The sequence below is a fragment of the Muntiacus reevesi genome, chromosome 22, assembly GCF_963930625.1.
Source record: "Muntiacus reevesi chromosome 22, mMunRee1.1, whole genome shotgun sequence".
Lineage (NCBI taxonomy): Eukaryota > Metazoa > Chordata > Mammalia > Artiodactyla > Cervidae > Muntiacus > Muntiacus reevesi.
Window position 1 is genome coordinate 22,524,929 of NC_089270.1, and position 16,564 is coordinate 22,541,492.

At 35.4% G+C, this 16,564-nt stretch overlaps 1 protein-coding gene across 2 annotated transcripts in view; it reads right to left on the bottom strand.

The window, feature by feature from the left end:
- The window catches only part of BMP2K (BMP2 inducible kinase), a 117,012-nt gene that overhangs the window by 34,104 nt on the left and 66,344 nt on the right, over nucleotides 1-16,564 (bottom strand). For both annotated transcript variants that reach the window (XM_065914686.1, XM_065914685.1), the window contains exons 5-8: nucleotides 14,868-14,989; nucleotides 12,714-12,795; nucleotides 8,557-8,689; nucleotides 2,476-2,579 (exon numbers count right to left, since the gene is read on the bottom strand). In XM_065914686.1, the coding sequence (XP_065770758.1) occupies nucleotides 2,476-2,579; nucleotides 8,557-8,689; nucleotides 12,714-12,795; nucleotides 14,868-14,989 (441 nt within the window). The remainder of the gene's footprint in view (nucleotides 1-2,475; nucleotides 2,580-8,556; nucleotides 8,690-12,713; nucleotides 12,796-14,867; nucleotides 14,990-16,564) is intronic.

A 16,564-nucleotide genomic window follows, 5' to 3' on the forward strand; every position in this document is an offset into this window, starting at 1 on the left:
ACTGGAAAAAGAAGCAAACACCAAGTACATGAATAAAGTGTTGTTTTACAGACTGAAGGTAATTTTCATGACACTGCTTGTTAAGTCCAGCAAACAAGAACAGAGGCTTCACTCATTTGCTTCTGCTCTATAGTGTTCAGTTTACAATTACTCAAAAAAATGTCACAGTAAGTACTCAATAAATGTTTACAGAGTGAAAAGTTAAAAATCCAGGCAAATGTCAAATAAAATTCATTACTAGAATGTGAGCAATGACTTTCGGCTTCCACCAAGAATATATTACACTGACATAACAAGAATTTAAAAAAATGAAAAGGAAAGGGACCAAATTCCTTCATTTTTCTTAGTGGAGTGGATTAAGTTATACACAAAGGAAACCTATAAGAAAAAGGAAGGCCACTCAAGTTGAAAAAGCTTAAAAATCAGTGTTTGAGTCTAGACCTTTATTAAAGTTAGCAGACTTGCCATGTACTGTTAATCTGATATAGTGAAGTACAGGGTGCAGACAACAGATACATTCAAAGCCTTTTAATGGTATCAGCTGTAATACATCTTCCCTGAACTACACACTGGGTTTTACAGTTATTATTTCTAATACTCATAATCACCATCCTTGTTTTACAGAAAAAGTAACAAACGTTAAACAACTTCCCAAAATAAACAAAACCAGTCACTGATATAGACAACCGAGTCCAGTTCAGTTCAGCCCCTCAGTTGTGTCTGACTCTCGGTGATCCCATGGACTGCAGCACGCCAGGCCTCCCTGTCCATCACCAGCTCCTGGAACTTGCTCAAACTCCTGTGCATCAAATTGGTGACGCCATCCAACCATCTCATCCTCTGTCATCTCCTTCTCTTCCTGCCTTCAATCTTGCCCAGCATCAAGGGCTTTTCCAATGAATCAGTTCTTCGCATCAGGTGGCCAGAGCATTGGAGTTTCAGCATCAGTCCCTTCCAACGAGTAGTCAGGACTGATCTCCTTTAGGATGGACTGGTTTGATCATGCAGTCCAAGGGACTCTCAAGAGTCTTCTCCAACACCACAGTTCAAAAGCATCAACTCTTCACCACTTGGTTTTCTTTATGGTTCAACTCTCAAAACCATACATGACTACTGGAAAAACCATAGCCTTGACTATTCAGACCTTTGTTGGCAACATGTCTCTGATTTTTAATATGCTGTGTAGCTTGGTCATAGCTTTTCTTCCAAGGAGCAAGCATCTTTTAATTTCATGGCTGCAGTCACCATTTGCAGTGATTTTGGAGCCCATGAAAATAAGTCTCTCACTGTTTCCATTGTTTCCCCATCTGTTTGCCATGAAGTGATGGGACCAGATGCCATGATCTTAGTCTTCTAAATGTTGAGTTTTAAGTCAGCTTTTTCACTCTCCTCTTTCACTTTCATCAAGAGGCTCTTCAGTTCCTCTTTGCTTTCTGCCAAAAGGGTGGTGTCATCTGCCTATTTGAGGTTACTGATATTTCTCCCAGCAATCTTGATTCCAGCTTGTGCTTCATCCAGCCAGCATTTCACATGATGTACCCTGCATAGAAATTAAATAAGCAGGGAGACAATATACAGCCTCAATGTACTCCTTTTTCAATTTGGAACCAGTCTGTTGCTCAATGTCCAGTTCTAACTGTTGCTTCTTGACCTGCATACAGATTTCTCAGGAGGCAGGTAAGGTGGTCTGGTATTCCCAACTCTTTGAGAATTTTTCCACAGTTTGTTGTGATCCACACAGTCAAAGGCTTTGGTGTAGTCAATAAAGCCGAAGTAGATGTTTTTCTGGAAGTCTGTTGCTTTTTCTGTGATCCAACAGATATTGACAATTTGATCTCTGGTTCCTTTGCCTTTACTAAATCCAGCTTGAACAACTGGAAGTTCACGGTTCACGTACTACTGAAGCCTGGCTTGGAGAATTTTGAGCATTACTTTGCTAGCTTGTCAGATGAGTGCAATTGTGTGGAAGTTTTGAACATTCTTCGGCATTGCCTTTCTTTGGGATTGGAATGAAAACTGACCTTTTCCAGTTCTGTGGAACTGAACCCACTTCTCTCGATTTATAATGCCTATGCTCTGTACACCAAGGGCAACCAAACTTTTTCAGTTTACAGAATGCTGAGTATCTCAGCCATTTTTCATGACACCCCCGGCCCAACCATGCTCCTAAGAAATCTAACAGTCCTGCTTTTCCGATAGTCAACTTAGTAACAGTCTGCGCTGTTTCAGAGATGTCACTGTGATCCCCGCAATGATGTAAAGTGTCCTTCAGTGCCATCAAGTCCACCGTAGCTCCCCAGAGCACCCCAGCATATATACTTTGTATCTGCAGCTTTGCATCAAAAATACCAATTACAAATATACTGTTACATCACTTGTCATGAAACAAGTGACTTTGAAAGTATATATACCCGCACATGATGAAATGGATTTTAAATTCATATCCTACTTACTTATAATACAAAAACTACTTACATTGATGTTGGAGACTGGACAATCCTTTTTGGCAAATTTAAACGCAAAACATGACACTTGAAATATATCGGGTCTCCGCTCTGGATCTGGTTCGAGCATGAACCCTACAAGAATAAATAAAAATGTTAAGAAGTTTCACTGAACACAGAAGCAATTAGAGGCACATTAAAAAGATATATACTTCCATTCTAAGGTTAGTGATGCTTCCGGTAAACTTTGGGAATGTTTATAGAAAATACAAAAATTGTTATTTTATACATTATCCCAAGCTAAAGATAAATGAGTCCTAGGACAGATCGGTACTGAAAGCATGAATTACAAATATGAATATTCTTCTGAGACTCTGACACAAAACAAAAAGTGAGTTTAGTCAACACTGGGGAATTATTCAAGAAAATTTCTGGGCTATAGTAGGGGTCCTTATTTTCACTATTATCTAAAATAATTTTTACTATCTGCTAATATTTTTAAGGGCTTCTGAAACATGAAGAGAAGACTAAACTATATGCATTACAATCTACTTAACAAAGTAGTATAGGGAAGTAGTACAGGGTCGGCACTGTAGTTTTCTTAAAACACATTTTCCTCCCACACGGATGACAGCAGTATTCATCATAGTTTTGTATTTCAATATGCTATCCACAACATGTTTAGAAGTACAAGCATAGTCTTACGGTTCTATTATGAACAGTTTTCACACCAATCCTACAGCACTGCTTGAAAGGCCTGACCTTTTTTCTAACCAAAATGGCCACTACATTTCTTGAACTACTTGCTAAATTACAATTTCACAAGAAGGCCGACATTTATACTCCATCCTATACATGAAAAAAACCATATTTTGTTACGGTATTCATCATGTTCTAACTCTGCTTCATTGATTAAATTCTTATCATGTTCAAATCATTTTTAAACCTACTTGCAATGTAAAGTTTACAGCATTAATTAGACAATATTCTGAAATTTGCTAACAAAATTATGTTGAGATAAAAGTATATAAATAACTACCTTAATATTACAAATCAAAATTAAATCCTCCTTTCAATTCTAAGTAATATCACAAATCAAAATTAAATCCTCCTTTCAATCATAGGTAATATTTAAACAAATAATGTGTAATACATCGCTGACAGCATGATACATTAACTTGGTTAAAAACACGGTTGGATGGCAAGTGCCACTAAGCACAAACATGTTATTTGAGAGATTTTGAACTCAGTTTTATTATATTCTGCACATCACTTGGTTTTATACATTTAAAAAGGCTAACATATACCACTTACAAAATTGATATTTTATTATTTTATCATCTGTTAGAATGAAATAGCTCAAAACATTTAATTCTAATATTTATTAGTTGATATTCAACCTCATTCCAGAAAAGATCTGAAAAATCTACAAGGTTTATTTTATCCTCCAAAATCATATTTTATCTTGATAGCAATACATTGTTTTAGAAGCAATAATAGTACATGATATGGGAATACATTTATACCAACTTTTATAAATGCTTATTCATATAATTTGTAAAAGTGAAACAAATCACAAGAAACTTCTAAAATTGATAAACTTAAAACTTTTCTATCCTAACAATTCAGTTTATTTGGCCTTTAAAATCTTATTTCAATAGTAGCTAATTATAAATACTTTTTCCTATAGAGGACTTGAAGTGGCATACAAAACTGTAATTCTTTTTTAATATATGAGAAAATTAAGACTAATTAAAAAGTAATGGCTAAAAGGAAGAAAAAAAAAAGAAGGGTAATGTTGTCAGTAAAGAAATTACATATGCTTGGTTCTATAAATGCAGGGCCAAAACTGGAAAAATTTAGCTCTCTAGCTGTCAGCACAAATAGGGCAACATGATCCATTATATGAATTGCAATATTCTTAAAAAACAAACCAGGTGCTAAGAAAAAGCACCATTTCTAATATTGAAAGCAAAGAGTAAATTCTCCTTTGAGTCTTTCTAAAGATGGTTCACACTGAGTGAACAATATTCCTAAGAAACTACAATGAGTGACTCACAGTCAGGTCTTATACCCGCCTTCGTGCAGACCAGTGAAATAACAACAAAATGCAGTTCAGGAGAAGAAATTCTACAGGAGTACAGAACAGTGAGGGCACGAAATACTTTCCTGGCAAGGCATAATCTTGGGAAAGGTTTTCTGAGTATCTAGAGAGGAATGGCAATCCTCTGGGCAACCCTGTATTTTTTTTTTCTTTTACAGTACATGAGAAGCATTGAAGAGAAATAAATAAATTTGAGCTTTTATGTTTTCTAACCAATATCTGTATAGGTAACTCTCTCTCTCAAGTTAAGGATAGCACATCTCCTAATGATTAAGTAACCAGGCTGTTGGTGGATTGACATCATCTTACAAGCAAACAAAAGGACCTCTAACTCCCCTAGCTCACGTTTTCATGTGGGAATACATTTTCTGGAGGCTGTTTAGTTTGTCTGTTGTTGTTGCTCGCTAAGTCATGTCCAACTCTTTTGCAATCCCATGGACTATAGCCCACCAGGCTCCTCTGTCCATGGGATTGTCCAGGCAAAAATACTGGAGTAAGTTGCCACTGCCTTCTCCAGGGGATCTTCCTGACCCAGGGATTGAACCCAGGTCCCCTGTTTGGCAGGTGGATTCTTTACTGTCTGAGCCACTAGGGAAGCCGTCCCTGATAACGAAAAGGTTGGGGACTGCTGGATTAATGAATACACACGTCTAACTGATCTAAAAGTGAATCAAGTTACTAAGTTTTTTAGAAAAGACAAAAAAGCTAGAATACACCCCTGTTTACCCAACTTAAAATGATCGTTAGTCACCACAAGACCACTCCCATTAACTTGGCTTCTATTGCAAATATAAAATCAACTTTTAAAAAGTATACATGTATATGTGTGTTAGTCGCTCAGTCATATCCGCCTCTCTGTGACACCACGGACTGTAGCCTGCCATGCTCCTCTGTCCATGGGATTTCCCAGGCAAGAATACTGGAGTAGGTTGCCATTTTCTCCTCCAAGGGATCTTCCTGACCCAGGGATAGAACTTGCATCTCCTGTGTCTTCTTGCATTGACAGGCAGATTCTTTATCACTAAGCCACCTGGGAAGCCCAACAGGTGTTGGTAGAATGTAGAAAAAAGGAACCCCTTGTGCAATGTTGGTGGGAATGTAAATTGGTGCAGCCACTATGGAAAACAGTATGGAGGTATGTCAAAAAGTTGAAAAAAGAACTGTCATATAATCCATCAATCCTACTTCTGAGTATGTATCTGAAAGAAACAGAAACACTAACTCAAAAAAATATGTGCACCCCCAAGTTCACTGCAGCATTATTTACAATAGCCAAGACATGAAAGCAACTTAAGTGTCCATCAATGGGTCAATGGATATAGAAAATGTGAGAGGTGTGTGTATGTATATATACCAATGGAATATGATTGTCATTAAAAAAAAAGCGAAAGAAATCTTGCCATTTGCAGCATGAATAAACATGAGGGCAGCATACATGCTAATTAACTAAGTCAGACAGTGCTGCGCTATGCTCAGTCGCTCAGTCCGACTCTTTGCGACCCCATGGACTGTAGCCCGCCAGGCTACTCTGTCCATGGGATTCTCCAGGCAAGAACACTGGAGTGGGTTGCCATGCCCTCCTCCAGGGGAAGCTTCCCAACCCAGGGATTGAACCCAGGTTTCCCACATTGTAGGCGGATTCTCTACCGACTGAGTCACCAGGGAAGTGGGTAGCCTATCCCTTATACAGAGAATTTTCCTGACCCAGGAATCGAACCAGGGTCTCCTGCATTGCAGGCAGATTCTTTACCAGCTGAGCTACCAGGAAAGCCCAGGTCAGACAGAGAAGCTCACTATGTGAGTAACATAATGATTCTATGTATATATGTATTATGAAATGGGTGACCACAGTAGATATAGTAAATATCTATCACCTCACAGAATTAAACATTGTTTTCCCTTGGGATGAGAACTCTTTAAGATCTACTGTCTTAGCAACGTTGAAATATACAGTACACAGTACAATATTTTTAACTATAGTCACATGCTGTATATTACGTCCTCAGGACTTACTTTATAACTCAAAGTTTATACCTTTTGACCACCTTCATCTCTTTCACCCATCTCCCACCTTTGGCAATCAGCAGACACTGCAAGATCCTCAATAAAATCCTTAGTCCAATTGTGATAAAAAAAAACATTATACTTAACAAAACCATGCCACTGATATGGTGATTTATAACAAAAGCTTCAAAGAAAGGTTAAATTTCAATTGGCTAGAACACTCAACAGCCAAAGAAAATTTCTCAATCTGTTTTTTGAGCATTCCAATTAATCAGAGTTCTTTCATGCTTCTGATGTCCTAAATTTTGCAATGAAGGAAGAAAGCAACTGGTTAAAACAGAGTGGCTGGTGGGTCTGATGTTTATTCATTATATACTCAAAAGGTATGCTTGCTCTTTGAAAAAAAAAAATACACATTCTGCAAAATGGCAAGCTAAAAATAACAAGGCTAATGGAGAAAAGAGAGATGGGACAAACCACTGAAAACCTATACAGCTCAGTCACCAGAACACTGAGAAAAACAAATTAATGTTAAAGTATCTGAAAAGGTAACTTGGACTGCCCAGGCAGGTAGCTTATTTGGCTGAAAGCTGTCAGAAGGACAGAAAAACATATCAAAACAACACTAGGAGGTTATCACCAATAAAGATAAAACTGCAGTTCTGAGCCATAAAGGATGCAATTCAGGAGGCCATCCATTAGCAGAGAGTCACACAAAAGCTGAGAGGTAGACCTCTCTGGGAAGGAAACCCCAGGTACAAGCACTCATGTTTAATATTCTCCAATTAGAGCTGAAAGTTCATGCTGGCAGTGAAGCAGCCAAGCTTAGGGCTATTTCCTTTCCCCTGTAAGTTATACCACCACCTCCCCCACGCCATTACTCTGGTTCCCCTCACCTAGGAAAAACACTCTATGTGAAGTAGTGTAATTTTTGTGTTCAGCTGACATAATCCTCTAATTTCCAACATGTATGGGCAAATCCACATTAAAGAAATGTGGATTTCTTTAAAGAAACAAAGAAGATTATGCTTTAAATAAGTTTGCCAAGTGAAGCAACATATATCCTTTTATGCTCCATTTTGATTGTTTTTCTTTTGGAGTGTTTGCTCTGTGTTTTGGGTTTTTGTTTTTTTTTAGTTACATGAGCCTCATAAATTACAAAAGTTAGTCAATCACCAAATGTGTAACAAATCATCTTTTGCAGAAATTATACCATGTGCATATTCAAGAAATTCAAGAAATTAAGTTACAGGATCTGTCAAAAAGGAAGAAAAAACTCTGAAAAGAGACTGTAAGAAAACCTGAGGCATTCTTTTGGAATGAAAGGTCCACAAGATTACTCCTTCTGATATTACACTTAGGTTGCTTTCTGATTTTATAATCAACAAGGAATAAACAGTAAAAACTGTGGCAAATAAACTACAATTTTAAATTGGAAATAGTTTGATCTAAAGAAGAAAGAGATCAGGTTATTTTGATTTCAAAAGTACAAAGACTGAATAATGAAATGTTATGCTGGAAAGTTTTTCCAGAAATTCCAGTTTCCTTAATTACATAACCTCTATGTTCTATAAAAGCTTATCTAGAGCTTAAAAACATCCATGTACTAATCAGTAATTAGTCTATTTCCACTCCTATAAAAGTCTTATAAACATCTTTTTTTAAAGATTTTTTTGATGTAGATAAATTTTGAAGTCTTTATTGAATCTGTTACAATACTGCTTCTGTGTTTTTATGTTGGGGTTTCATGGCGGTGAGGCATGTGGAATCCCAGCTCCCCAACCAGAGGTCAAACCAGCACCCTCTGCACTGGAAGGCAACGTCTCAACCACTGGACCACCAGGTAAGGCCCTGAACATCCTTTTAAATGATTTCTTGACTATAGCAGTTTCACAAAATTACAATAACATGAAATTAAAAGACTAGCTTTAGGTAAAGGAACGGAAATAGCAGGCCCTGCGTATAGTACCTTACAACTCTTTTCATAAATTTCCAAGTACTTACTTATTAAGCAATGTATGTTATGGGAGTAACGAGAGTTGTCTGGGATGGTGAAGCTGCCGTCACAGATGGCAACCTGGCTCTCACCAAAAGGAAGAGTGAAGAAGCAAAGTTTATACAGTAAACATCCCAGGGCCTGGAAAACAAGGAAGCATGAATATCATCAGAACTCAAGTATCAACTTGATCACAAGAGCAAAAAAAAAAAAAAAAAAAAGCCACAAATGAAAAACTAAATATGTTATTAAGAAAACAAAAGCCTCATGTTTCTATATTGACTCAATCTTTTCACAAATTACAACTTAAACTAATGTGTGTGGCTAGATGGATGAATTAATGCTCTCATAGAACACTAGATCACGAATGACAGAACTAAAATTAGAAGTGACTGGTTCCCTTTGGGAGAAAAATCACATTTTCATTTCTTTCACAAAGAAAATATATATTTAGTACACAGCTAGCATGTAACAACCAACAAAGCAAGCACAAAGCTCCTTGTAGCAGAATGTTTTAAAAATTCACTATAAAACACATTTTAAAACTCCAAGCTTCAAATAGGAGTTAGCCAGCACAGTTAAATTTATCAGACACCCATCAACAGTGATTATTCACTGAGCACATGTCATTATTTCATAGTATAAAAATTAGTTCTCTACTTCTAAACATAATCCTACAATTTTCATTCTACATTATACTAGTCATATTTGTACCTGAGTAATCTATATAAAATTCAGAAAGAAAGGGCTCTGTCTGCTTTGCTTGTATGGATTCACAGACATCACAGTGCCAATAAATCTACTTTCTGACAATGAATACAAAAAACCCTAAGACACAAACTGTGTCTGGAAAAGTAGCACAGGAAATTTTTAGCTAAACTGCCAACAGCTCAAATCTGAGACATGGTAATAAAATGTGATTTTCTGCTCAAGAAATCATTATGCTGTCACAAGAAGTGTCGCCTACAAAGCGTTATGAGTGTAAGGGACAATTCTAACTCTAAACTGATTACATAAAATTATCCAGTAGTTACTATACAATGACATCAGCAATAACTGATATCTGGCCTATCTAAACATTAGCACATCAACTGGCCTTTGTTGGCTTTTTCGTCACACAGCAACCTGGCAAACCAATTAACAAATACACTAGTTTTAAAACTGCTACGAAGGTCACAAAATACAGAAATACCTTTCTGAGTTCAACAGTATTCATTTACAAAACATTATTTTCAATATTACAACAGTCCTTTAATGAAACAAGTTTAGAGACTCTAGAAATTTCAATATATTAGTTCAAAAACATTACTAGATTATTTACTATGTGACTAATAAAACTACAAAGATTCTGAATGGAAGTAACGAGTTCAATGTGGCTTTAAAAAATTTATGATGCATTTTTCTCTAAGGAAGATATTTTCAGCTTCTATACTGCAAACTGAGCATGAGGCTTCCTTAACAGCACTAAAAAAATGACTATTAATGGTGTAATGTCTGCATTAAATTATACCTTTCTTCTGCCCAGATGACAGTGAAGCAAAGGAGATCTGCTTTTTAGCCAGTTTTATCTTGTCACTGAAACCTTCAGTAATGTGTCTTTTGTTACAGTATATGTTGTGGGAGTTCCCAGGTAACAATTTTAGATAGCAATGCCAGTGTACTTCAAAAACATTAATCTAAAATACTCTGCTTCACAGAGTGTGAACACAAGGAGGCGTCCTAATTTTTTTCACACCAAAGGCATTTCCCTCTTTTTCCATTTGATACAATGAGAACTGTTCAGGAAACAGGAGGGAATGAATGACCTCATTCTGAGGGTTGAGTATCACCATCTTCCATTTTCCCCATTAAAAGGTAACATGAAGCATCTCTCACTGAACTTCCTATTGGTCAATAAAATCAGCATCCTAGTTCTCAGGATAAAAATAACTTACAATAGAAATTTCAAAGTAAAAAATAAATTTCTCCAAAATACATATGCCAAATGAATACTTTAACCTCAACATCATAATTCTCTAAATACTGTTCTGAAATAAGATCAAAATATGGCTCTTAACTGATATGAACTGATTTCTTTTTCTGGATATTCTCAAATTCACACCTAAAATGTTGTAGGCATTTCATCTGAGCTATGACAAGCATAAAAATGGTATCAAGGAAATTAAAACTCTATCTCTGTCAAGCATATAAATACATTCTGTTTTCTGATAATTTTTCTGGCTTCTTTTTTATCTTTGAGTATCTATTTGGCATCCCACAGCTATATCCAGTTACCCAATATAGAAATGCTACTCCATATAACTAACCTGTAAATGGAATAAATTTTAAACTTGTTGCTGTTTAGTTGCTAAATTATGTCCTACTCTTTTGTGACCCCATGGACTGCAGCCCTCCAGGGTCCTCTGTCCATGGGATTTCCCAGGCAAGAATACTGGAGTGGGTTGCCATTTCCTTCTCCAGGGGAGCTTCCCTGACCCAGGGATCAAACTCATGTCTCCTGCATTAGCAGATGTACTCTCTACCACTGAGCCACCTATCACTGACAGTTTAGCCATCCTGGCACAAATTTTAAGCTTGGGGAAAAACAAACAACAAAGAAAGACTCCCCCCTTTTTGTTAAGACATTGGGTAACAAACATGTTCTTAAAAGACTTTTTTTAAATCAACCCTTGATGATTTCAAAACAGTAGTCAACGTATGAATCTGTTGTTTCCTCCGCTGTTGAAATACTCTTTTAGGTAATGTGGGGTTCAACACTAGTCATAAAATTAGGCAGGAAAAGACTTCCACAATCACCTCCTCTAATTAATACCTTCATTTTATAAATTAAGATTCAATTGAATTTGTCTTCTACATTATACTACAAGCTATTTACTATAAGCCATTTAATGAATCAAATGTCAACGCTGAGAAGAGCCAACTGAATTTTAGTTATACAAGCTGGGAATCTGTAAGCAGGAGCAAATTGACTAAATCAAACCTATTTGTGGTTTCATTAAATTACATATACAGTTAAAAATTCAACTACCACAAGATTTAAGAACCACTGATGAAAAAGTGCATAATATGTAGACAGAGGGAAAAATATTGTAGATACTTTTTTTATTACCTTGCAAGAATATTTCCCAATCTCTATAAAAGAATTCGGTCAGAAAAGGAGCACCAAGAAGATATTCATTTGGTTTCACCCATTACACTTGACTGCTTTCTAAATATTATGCTTTAAAATGAAATCAAATGACTTTTCTTGTAAACTCTAGAAATACTTCTGAATGTTTTTCCTCAGTTCCTAATATGGCCATTGGTGGCAGATACGGCTGAATGCTTGTTAAATTTAAATGAATTCACATTTAAAATAGTTTCCTGCTAGTTTACTAAATATAGACAAAACACATTTTACTTATGAAATAACCTCAAAAGACATATTGACTCTCTAACATAAAGTTCAACTCTATAGAAACATGTGTGTGTTAGTTACTAAGTCGTGTCCAATTCTTTGAGACCCCCTGGACCGTAGCCCCGCAGGTTCCTCTGTCCATGGAATTCTCCAGGCAAGAATACTGGAGTGGGTTGCCATTTCCTTCTCCAGGGGATCTTCCTGACCCAGGGATCATACCTGAGTCTTCTGCACTGTAGGCAGATTCTTTACCATCTGAGCCACAAGGGAAGCCATAGAAACATGTTATACCTCAATAATTCAATCTATATATAGATGCTAAAGAACCTCAATATACAGAGGTTAGTCAACAGTATGTTTATAATTTTTTAAAAATTTTACTCATGCTAGTTTCCACTAAAAAGATCCTAAAATACTTGAGAAAATTATAAGCATAACCAGTTAAGAGTTATGGCCAGCTTCTCCAAAACTGCACTCAAATCAAAAAAAATTTTAACCGTCATATATAATCTAAATTCTAAAAAATACTGTGGTAAAAAGTTACATTATGTGGAAACTGTTTACTTGCTTTATTATACCTAAGTTTTCCATCTCCGGATCAAGAAGATATGTGCTAATATTTTTCTTCTGCTATTAGTAAGCTTTACTGTCCACCACTCTCTTCTACTTATTAGGAAATAACCTTGTGGAGGACAGGGGGAAGATAATCAACTGAACTCAGATTTTGTTAATTTGGTTAGTGAAAATGTCAGCCTTTCTTGGCCTTACCCAGATATCAGCCTTGGTGGTGATAGGCTTCCCTCCATAAAGGTTGATCATTTCAGGGGCTCTGTATGACAGAGTTGTATACCTGGCAGTAAATAAGTAAAATGGAGCGGAGATATAAAAAAAAAGACATACTGCATTGTTTCTACATAAAACACTACAAAAACTTCTAGGTTCAATAACATTATAGAGAAATAATACTGCTTTAAAAGCTCATTAAAAGCCCATCAAGTATTAAACAATACAAAGCATTATACACGTTTTTAACAAGAGCAATTGCATCTTGGATAATGAACACAATTTTTAAGAGAAAAAATTAAATAAAGACAATGTACTGGAAACATGGTTTTCCTTGAATTTCTTAAATGAAATAAGACAATTTGACTATAAAAATATCCTTATCAAAATATTTTAGTCTACTAATTTAAAAGTAAAACTTCTACCCTCTCAAAAAATTAATTTATATGTTTATTAAGCAGTTTGTTTTTATGAATCCTAACATAATTTCTTACACATGGTAGTAAATCTCGAGGTTTGTTTTTATAATTATTCTTTTAAAAGTAATCTAGTTGTCATAATTAATTATTATTAATTACATTAATAATGTAATTCCAAAACTGTTAGCGTAAGTAGTTTGGAATTAAAAGATACGGTGAATAAATATTTACAAGTATAAAAACTCCAAATCCACTATGAACAGAATAAAGTATTGCTCAATTTCATGGGAGAAATTATTAGAATATCAAAGGAATTCCTATACTATGGCATAATTTAAGATTCACTTTAAGTGTTTTTTTTATTTTACATGAAGTATCTTAAAAACTCAATATTCTACCATCTTATTTTTTTCAAATCACCTTAACGTGATACATTCTGAATGACACTACTACAGAGGAGTGGTCTAAGAAACCAAAATGTAAACTACATAAGGACAGGCCTTTTTTTTTGTTCACTGCTATACCGTAGCATCAACAACAGTGTCCAGTATGTTGTATGCCCTGTTAACTGAATAAACAATTAGACCATTAATTCCTTAGAGCCACTAAGTACAAGAACCCATGAGCTTATTACGTTCACCACTAGTGTAAAATTCTTTAGCTATACTTCAGATCTTAACAGCAAGAAACTAAACTTCCAGCAAGCCAAAGATGCTTGAGCAGAATTCTGTAACAGTCATTATATATCACAACTCAGTAACTTTTAAAATTATATGTATATACATATACCCATAAGAAGCCAATTCAATAATTCATTGTTCTGGTGTTCTTCAGGATGTTTATAAGTTTACTAAGGAGTTTGTTTTTATGAAATCGTAACATAACTATCACAGTCTGTTCCTGAGTAGAAATACACAAGTCTACAAAACCATAGTTTTATACAAAAGGACCAGAATAAGATCAGCTCTATTTGAGCCTATTTCAAAATACATGTCACAGTTCAAACAAAAGCTCGTAGGCAGCCTTAAACCACTGAGAATCTGTGAGAAAGTGAAGAAAAGTAACTTAGAAAAAGGGAGCTACTTAGAAATTCCTGACAGATCTTTCTGCATTCTGCATCATTTTATTAAGATGATCAAAGATTTACAAACAGTACTATTTTCTAAAACTAGAAAACAGAAAAGCCAGGGGAAAGTCCTTACAATACTCTAGCAACCATGGAAAATACAAGGTTAAGAAAATATAAGGCAGATATGATTTATATTTCTACCAAAGAGTTCTCCAAAACAGTATTATAAAGTAACAAGTTTTCCACATAGTTTTCAATGCAATAATATCAACTTCTTAATACTAAATACAAGGCCAAAGTTTAAATATTTTTCCTAACAAGCACAAATCCTCACTCAGTATCAATAAACACAAAGATGTTTAATTGAATTCAATAATAACTTCAAACTCCCTTTAATGATTCCACTAATTACTACAGCTTAACAAATTTGTTAAATTTGATTAATTTGTTTAAAATGTAGATGAAAATTTTGCTTACGTGATAAAATGTATTTTCTATTTAACTAGATGAGACATAAACTAATCAATTATATCACACAGAAATATCTTAAAGAGATCTATTAATGGAATATCTAAAGTTTAAACTAGCAGAGCTGGTCACATACTCAAGTTAACTAAAATTCTCATGAGACAAAACAAAATTAACACTTACTTTTTAATTTCTTCTTCTACTGTATTAACTCCATCTTTTTGAGGATTAAGAAATTTATTTGTGGCACTGCCAAAGTCACAAAGTACATAGTTTCCACCATCATTCAACAAAATATTTTCTACCTTCAGAAAAGAAAATCAATAATTAGTAGTATTTTCAAAGTGAAAATTGTCTTTTTACAACAATGTTTTTACACAATAAATACCAAAGGACTTGTTTTACACACACACACACACACACACACAGACCCTACACACACATACATACACAAGTATATACAGAGAGAAGGTACCTCAAACTGTGAGAAAGGGCAAATGATTCAGAACAAAAATACTTGTTACTTTATCTACTGCTTCTCTCACTAAGAACAGAGGAGTGCTTCTTCCATCCCAGGATGAGTTTTACAAGAACCAAGTAACCCTTTTTGTTGTAACATGTTGAGTCACTAAGTTGTATCCAACTATTTGTGACCCTATGGACTGTAGCCTGCCAGGCTCCGCTGTTCATGGGATCTCCCAGGCAAGACTACTGGAGCAGGTTGCCATTTCCTTCTCCCGGGGATCTTTCCAACTCAGGGATCAAACCCGTGTCTCCTAAATTAGCAGGTGGATTCTTTACCACTGAGCCACCTGGGAAGCACTCAAGTAACCATAAGTCCTCTCTATAACGCGTCTATAAAAAAGAACTGCTAGTAGCAGTGAGTCTATACCCTACCTCCATTTTCCTCCTTTTCTGACACTTCAGTTTTTCTACAGAAAAAACAAAAACCATTCCAGTTCTACCTCTGATTAACTCCTAATTCCATTTTTATCTAAAATACTACACTGAAAAACACAGATCTAACTTTGTGTCTGAACTTAGAGATCGGAGTCGAAATAAATAAAGTTACGCGCGCAGTTTCTAACACAGGAGAGTGTGGGTTCACAGGCCAACTGTGCCACTTATTATCACATGTACTCTGGGCAGTTTGCTTAACCCCTCTATGCTGCAGTTTCCTCACCTATAAACTGGGGGAAATGACCTCTGTTACATGAGACTGTTATAGAAACTGTAAAAGCTGAAAGTATTAAAACATGTAAAAAGTTTAGAACACAACAGAAATAAGGTAAGCATACAATAAACGACACTATTATTATTAACTTTTTTACAGTATTTTTATTTTTATGATATAGCCTTGAATGAGTGATTAAATTTCTCTCGATTCTACCAAAATACTCACATTAGTTTCTTTATAATTTTTCTTCTATATTTCATTTTAGTTTACTTTTAAACATACTTGTACAAAATAAAGATTTATACAAGAAATCTACTTAAAAATATCTACTTAAGCAGGTTTGAATAAATTTCCACACGTAAAAACAACTAATTCTATTCAGTATGGTCTATATAAAAGTATGCAATTCAATGTCTTTGTTTTAAAACCAAGGAATGGTACCTCACTGTGGTTGTGATTTGCATTTCTCTGATAATGAGTGATGTGGGGCATCTTTTCATGTGAGGTACCATTACACGCCAGTCAGGATGGCTGCTATCCAAAAGTCTACAAGCAATAAATGCTGGAGAGGGTGTGGAGAAAAGGGAACCCTCTTACACTGTTGGTGGGAATGCAAACTAGTACAGCCACTATGGAGAACAGTGTGGAGACTCCTTAAAAAACTGGAAATAGAACTACCATATGACCCAGCAATCCCACTCCT